General features: G+C 37.5%; 1 protein-coding gene across 1 annotated transcript; it reads left to right on the forward strand.

Annotated features, from left to right (window-relative positions):
• Window positions 1–1,723: 1,723 nt before the first annotated feature.
• Window positions 1,724–6,558, forward strand: LOC135715155 (glycerophosphodiester phosphodiesterase 1-like). Its single transcript, XM_065238555.1, has 5 exons — window positions 1,724–2,311; window positions 2,386–2,558; window positions 2,624–2,822; window positions 5,622–5,806; window positions 5,869–6,558. The coding sequence occupies exons 1-5, from the start codon at window positions 1,988–1,990 to the stop codon at window positions 6,029–6,031; spliced, it is 1,044 nt and encodes a 347-aa protein (XP_065094627.1). The 5' UTR covers window positions 1,724–1,987; the 3' UTR covers window positions 6,032–6,558.
• The last annotated feature ends 956 nt before the right edge of the window (window positions 6,559–7,514 follow it).

Below are 7,514 nucleotides of genomic sequence, written 5' to 3' on the forward strand. Positions count from 1 at the left end.
GACAATTTTTAAACTAATTTTAATCTGTGAATATTGTGAGTACTTACACAACGGTTATTAAGTAGTCATTAAAAAGTGCTATAAACGCTTTTCACCGCTTGCTGTATAGTAATTATTTAGGAGTCATAAAAGAGTGTAACAAACGCCTCTCAGGTTCAATCTCTAATACATTTCGAAGCAGCTGTTAGGAGGTGTCTACAAACGTTGTATAAGAGCTTTCACCAAAACAATAAAGCTTGACTTTAAATATGTATCTATAAACGTTGTATAAAAGTTGCTTCTACTCCTATACCGCGTATACATATAATGCTGTAGTTGAACAGGTTCTCCAAACCAGTGTAAACAAGAGTTTTACAGAAGTTGTAATAAACAAATTGTACAGTTATTATTCAGCATGCAGTTGAATAAAATCACAATGGAAGCGTTTCTTCAACAAGAAATTGATTTTGGATAAACGTTTTACTGAATACGTTAGACAACACCTTTGTGTTGCAGTTGTATAGGTTCTCCAAACCAGTGTAAACAAGGGTTTTATAAAAGTTGTGGTGAACACATTGTGCAATTATTATTCAACATGCAGCTGAACAAAATCAAAACGAAAGCGTTTCTTCAACTGGAAATTGTTACTTGGGTTACCACTACACCACCGGCGCCGGCTACTACGCCCGTAGATGAAGAGGTGAAAACGTTCGCATGCGAACACTCGGCAGCAGCTTTTCTCTATCTGAGTCCATTTTTGCCCAGATTTCGCCAGTGTTCGAGAAGCATTTGTACTACCAAGGCCATCTTTAGAGCTATCTGTCTGAATTACAATCGGTGCTTTGGGTTGAAAGATAGCTAACACGGGTGTAGAAGTAATAGTGTTAGACAAAATCTTCAGTTCAGAGACGTGAATCTTAGTCTATTCCCACTCAACGTCATTATGAGTCAGATTACGCAACGCCGCTGTGCGTTGGGATAAATTAGGGATGAACTTTCCTAAATACTTCAACAATCCCAAAAGTCTGAGTACGTCTTATTTGCTCTGTGGTTTAGGCATATCAACAATAGCTTGGAAATACGACTGATCCGGCCCAACGTGACCGTCCGATATGATGAGGCCCATAAATTTTACCTTGTTAGTTCGGTATTGAGTTTTAGTGAAATACGATATAAGAAAACTACATAAAATTCCGGTGTTGACCTTGATGCCAGGACCACTTCAGCGGACGCATTAGATGGCAATTAGTTGTATTGTATGATAGATATAACAAATTTTAAGTTTATGTTTTTCAGACCAATTTCAGATAGATATATCAGTCGTGCTTCAAAGATAATAATGTTAGACCCATAATACGCGCAGCACATCGAATGTTTTGCTGAATCCTGGAAAGAAACAGAACTTTGTAACGGTTCGAAGTTTCATATTTAGAGCCTTCACGTTCCACAATTTGCAAAGTAATGCAGTCTTCTTTGGAAAAGTTTAGTCTGTCAAAAAAAAAGCGCATGGTAGCCCAGGCAACCATAATGTATGTAAATATATAAAGATTTCTAAAAGCGTTTCCCACTTTCATCTTTGACGTCATAACCCCATTCCTAATTTGATATGTTGTACCTTCGGAGCAATGTATGTTGCTCTTTGATATTTATATGCTGGGGAAAAGTCATCATCACGAACGTATTCCGAAAGAGAATTCGAAGGAAGCATTGCAAAAGTTCGAAGCAATGTTTAGTTTAAAAGCATGCGCAATGATTACATCGCTCCATTTCTTTCCAATAGCATTGCAATATGCTTTTGGATTGCTCTATCTCTTTCCTCGTCAATACATGACTACATGACAGAAGCTAAATAGCTTTCAGTATAGATCATTAAACAGCAAAAAAAGAATTAATTTTTCAAATTCTTCTCGTGTTGAAAAGGATAATCGTGAAAAATGTGGTGATCTTGAAACGAAACCAAATTACTTGTTACCTACAATCGCATTGCATCGGGTGTTACCTCGTCTGCATGTATTTTTCGACAATCTTAAGAGTTTTGAAAATGATTTATCAGCTTTTTTGGTTTTTAACGACATGCTTCACATTTTTGTTCAATGCACTGTGGCTTTGTTGTAACTTTGCCTCGGTTGGTATACCGTGGCTTATGCTGCTGTTCCTTCTAGTTTGCATAGCTTCAAAATTTGTCAAACTAAAATGTCCTGCGAGCGAAATTGTACAATCGATGCTGCATAGGAGTGAAAAAGGTGTTGAATCCGAAGTACTCTACTGGCCAATAGTCAGCAGGGGTGGGGCCTTCGATGCACCGGAAAATTCACTAGCCGCCATAAATCATGTATGAGTCATTTCCATAGTTAGAGCAGTGTTTTGCAGACAATTAAGTAAATTGATTGACATTGTTGTTTGCAGTGTTTGTCACAGAAATGTTACAATATATTACTTGATCTAACAATCACAAGTGATGGACATCTGGTGGTGCTTAATCGAACAACCTTGGAGAAGGCCAACATAAATGAACCCATCCATAAGTTGAAGCTGAGCTCGTTGGAAAATTTCAACATATCGGAACATCATCCGCTAGGGTATGTCATACAGTTTGTATTACAGTGTGCGAAACAAGTTCCTAACATATTTAATTTTGTTGTAGGCAACATTTTCAATCGGAAAAAATCATCACTTTTGAAAGATTACTCAAACTTCTGGAAACCAACGAGTTGACGGTGTTTCTGCTAGCGTCACATACCAATGCGAAACTGATAGAACTTGTACGGGAAGCAGTTGGCAAGAATTCACTTTTTTCCAAACGCATAATCTTTTGCTGCTCATCACCGGTTTCCATTTATCAGGTCAGTAGATTGCTCAGGTTTTTGAATTGAAGGGATAGCAAAAAAGTGCGTAAAATGCTCCGAGGATATTTTTTCACCGATAATGATGTGGTGGTGTTGAGTATAGTCGCTATATACATAGTCTGGCGGATAGAATTTTGGGAACCAATTGAGCTGTCAAATAGCGGAAACAATCGAGCACATCACGATCAACAACAGAAAAGAGCATATCAGCTTTTACGAACAAAACTTTGGAAAGCGTTTTCTCGTGACTCAAGGCTCAGCTACGCAAACCCATCAGTGGGTTGGGAATGTTTCCGCTATCCGATGATGCTGTTAATTTGCGTTCGGTTAGCGATGATAGAACTATCAAAGCTTTGTTCATAAAAGTTGATGGTACCTTTTTAAATATAGGTCTCCAATGCATTGAATTGGTTCCGCTTCTTAATAGATCTAAATTCTATCCGCCAGACTATAAATATAGCGACTATAGTGTTGAGTACTTGGCACTGATGAAGTCTGCAAGTAGTAGACGAAATACGCGTATCCGTCAAAAGATAAGCAATTATAACGGAATTTAAAGAAAATAAACCAACCCACTCAAAGCTCTTCATAATAAAATGAAGCCTGAAGCCTGAACAACAATAGAAGCTGATAAATATTGGTTTTTCGGTAAATTAGGTTTTTGGGAAATCTACCTATATAAAGGGGAAATGGATGTCCCTTATTTGGACCCATACAAAAATTCAGCAATCGACTAAATTTTCAATAGTGACAAAAAATATCCATTAGTACCATCCCAATAACCCGTTCATCTAGATAAAATTGATAAATAGCAGATTTTTAGCGATGGGCCCAATCTTAGATCCATAGGCCAACATTAGAGCCATTTCCCCTATATAAATGAATTTTTGTCTGTCTGTCTTACCCTTATAGACTCGGAAACTACTGAACCAATCGGCGTGAAAATTTGTATGCAGGGGTTCTTGGGGCCGGGAAAGGTTCTTATGATGGTTCGTGACCCCTCCCCCTCTGTAAGGGGGGGGGGGCTCTCATACAAATGAAACAGAAAAATATAGCATGCTTTTTTGAATCGGCGCATAAACTAAAGCTAATATTGAATCCCGAACAAGAGCAGTCCCACTCAGCTAGTATCATATAAAATTCTCGATTTTTCACCAGCGTGAACAATTTAATTGACAAAAATTTCACTTCGCTTGGAACTGTTAACAGATACTATACAGTAATTTGAAAATTTAAATAAAAAAAAAAATTAAATTGAATTCCACTTAATTAATTTTGATATCCATGACAGATACGTATTTCGACTACAATGTGCAGTCTTCATCAGATCAACTCCTGATCAACAGGTCCTAGGCTGATTCACTTAACTTGTATACGAAATTTTAAAGCCGTGAAAATCCGCCAAATTGCCCTTGCATCGAACTCATCGTTAACACTGGGTAATATGTCTGCTGAATCCAAACATCAGTTTTTCCTGTCAAAAGCGGATCGACCGTGATTCTGAACATCATAGAAAAAACACAAGGCTCTAGGAAATTTGTTATAATGTGACCACTTTATCGGTCAATTCGGATTATCCGGAGAACCAGAATATGGCCACTATACTCCAAAATATAGTTTCCGTATTAAATACGCTTTCATCTCGTTGTTCTGGACAACATAGAAAAAATTACTAGGTTCTATGACATTTTTAATAATGTGATCACTACGTTGCATTTCCTACTTTACCGGGATCTCGGGTTGATCCTCTATCTCGACAGGTAAAAATATCCGGCCAATGACCACCACCAATCGATTCAGCATAGTTTTTACTTTAAGAATATGTACAAAATGTGAACCGTTTGTCAGCCGAGATATTCAATTGAGTCCCGGTTTTGTCAATTGTTGTCCACTGTGCGGCCCCAGGCTAAAAACCTTACAAATAATAAAAAAAAGTTACTTTAAAAACCTCAATCGTTGGGTAGTTTTGTTTTGCAGTGTAAGGATTTTGATAGTATACACATTTATCACAAGTATCAGATTCTTCAATTTTTTAAACTTTGCAATCTCTAATATTTTTCTAAATGCGGGACTTCTTAAACTGTTAGAAATTGTGAATGTTTAGGTTTTTTTAAAAATCACGCATATTTATACCCCGTACAGACTATGGCTTATGTCATGTAATATAGGCTGTCTTGCAATGAGCACTCATACATAGGATTTCCAGTGGAAACTAGATGAATGAGTGCTCATTGCAAGGCAGTCTATATTACATGATACAAGCCATAGTCTGCACGGGGTATTATCAACCGGTGGAAACTAACGATTTTAAATTGGCTCACTACTTGACTAGCCTATTGGTCCCAAGCAAATCGATTAACGTACCCCATTCTAGTCACAATTCTAGTACTACACTATGTTTGTTTTGATTCGCTATGAAAGTTTGACAGATAAAATGAGGGGTTCGTGGATTTTCCTATGTTTCGAGGGGTGCATCGATTAGCTTGTGACCGAAGATAGTACCAGAGCTGAGCCAAAAAGTTGAGCACGTTTCTTCGGGACCTTCTGTGGTATTATCAAACCGGTGGGTTCGATTCCCGTCCATTCGAGAAAATCTTTCGGGTTATATATTTTCACGACTACTCTGGGCATAGAGTATGATTGTGCTTGACACACAATATACCAATTCAAAAAAACATCCTGAACACTAACTTGAGAACCGGCGTAACGCTCACTACAGAAGTGTAAAAACCCTAGAAGAAGTAGATCTACATTTGATTCATACTTAATTTTTAAACTTTTTTTTTTTCAATCCAGTTACGCCAGCATTGCCCTGACCTATTATGTGGACTGTGGATGGAAAAATCCGCTCTATCACGAACCCAGCAGTACCTAAATGCATCGACTATTTTGATGTCCGTCTACGGTGCCATCTTTCGTAACATAATATCACCGGTAATCGGAATCAGCTTGGTGTTCATTCATAAGGACGAGTTTAATGCGTAAGTATTTCCAAAAGAATAGTCTTATCCCACTGTTAATTAATCTTAAATTTCCCCGGCAGACAAATATCAACCTTATGGCACAACGTGGGTGTTCGACCGATTGTTTACACGATCAATTCTCCGAATGAGAAACGATATTTCCAACAGGTAACGAAAACACAATATCTGACCGATTCCCTGCGCTCGGAACCGCAGGTAATCTTCCGAGCGAAACGCAAATAGATCGACAGACCAGGCAGCATATACATTGGAGTCATAAAGTCGTAACCACCAGCAGCGTGTGACAGTGTGCATCAGTTTAAGTGGCCATCTCATTTTGCATTTTTGAAAGCTTTATAGATTTTTGTGTTCCTTTATCTAGCAATCAATTAGTTTTCTTTTGTTTTGCAGACTGGATTTATTTATTTTTTAGTTATAATTGTCTTATAATTATTTATTTATTTTACTACTGCTAAATAAGTTATGAACGATTTTGTACATAGAAAATTAAGCTATACAGACCAAGAGAGGATCTCAACATTATCCTTCATGTAGTATCTTTTCTAGCCGAACGAAGACGTACTATTCAGATTAGGATTTCGAATACTTATATTAAACAATACAGTTTTTGCTTTATGTCTACATTTCTTTTCTTATATTGCTAGCATTTATGCATGCGAAATTATTGAAAATGCTATTGTATTTCAAGCAGTCGAGTCACTATACATTTGTTTTGTATCAAAATATACGAATAAAGAGATTTATATAATTCAAGGCTTAGTAACATTATTTTCCAACATAAATTGATTGTTTACGCAACCAAGACAGATGGGGTGGGGGTATTTCTAAAAAAAATGCATGGACTATTGTACATATCCAGATTGATTCGTTATTAGGGTGTACATGATTTAGTCAAATATTATATTCTATATTTGTAACGCTCCTTTCTGTTCCCACAAAGTAAACGATTTATGCGCCACCTTCAGAAGAAGGACCGTTACTCAGGTAGTATTGCCCGGGATGAAACTGCCTTCTCAGGGCAGGTTACACAGTTGTCCCAGAATCAGAGGTCTCACTTTTGAACCCAAACGTCGTACGGCAATCAAACAAAATTCAACCAATATTTACATCAAATCCGAAAAATACTAAAAAAAAGACAACTCTATAATCTATCATAGGGGACTTGTTTAGGAAATAATAAACTTAAACCAATCTAATTATTAATTAAAATTTTATTGCGTGACGCGAAATAAAGTGGAGAGCTACAACTAAACTAGAAGTAATTTATTATATATTAATCGCTCGCGTAATTCAAAACGACTAAATTCATCAAGCTCAACCGATATTTGATATTGTAAAGTTCGAATTCAGAGCTAAATTTATTTCGAATTCAAGCAAACCTAATGCCCTAAGGTGACGTCACACTTTACTGGTTTTTAGCGTTTAAATTAATCTAGTGCTAAAGTGTATTGTGAGTAACAAACTGTTCAGATCTGACCTTTAACTTCTTCGCAGCTCCCGCGTCGGACGTCCCTCGTAGTTAGGATCCCACGATACAAGATGCCAAATTCTCAATCGATAAAACCTTTTGGTTCCGTTGGTCGTCACCAACGAGTTGGCGGCTTCGGGCTCTAGTCGTAGTGGGTCTACTCACGTGTTTCGCGCGCCGGTGTATATTTCGGGGTAAATGCGTCCCCACTGTGCGTGGAGTTACCAGCCAGAATTT

Source organism: Ochlerotatus camptorhynchus, unplaced genomic scaffold, assembly GCF_037179485.1.
Source record: "Ochlerotatus camptorhynchus isolate MF236.1 unplaced genomic scaffold, CSIRO-AGI_Acam_v1.1 ptg000825l, whole genome shotgun sequence".
In the NCBI taxonomy this organism is placed as follows: Eukaryota; Metazoa; Arthropoda; class Insecta; order Diptera; family Culicidae; genus Ochlerotatus; species Ochlerotatus camptorhynchus.

Bases quoted from the DNA above. Each gene is read 5' to 3' on its own strand.
- LOC135715155 (XM_065238555.1), top strand. From the start codon at position 1,988: ATGTATTTTTCGACAATCTTAAGAGTTTTGAAAATGATTTATCAGCTT. The intron at 2,312-2,385 runs GTATGAGTCATT...TGTTGTTTGCAG, and splicing joins CACTAGCCGCCATAAATCAT to TGTTTGTCACAGAAATGTTA. The intron at 2,559-2,623 runs GTATGTCATACA...ATTTTGTTGTAG, and splicing joins TCGGAACATCATCCGCTAGG to GCAACATTTTCAATCGGAAA.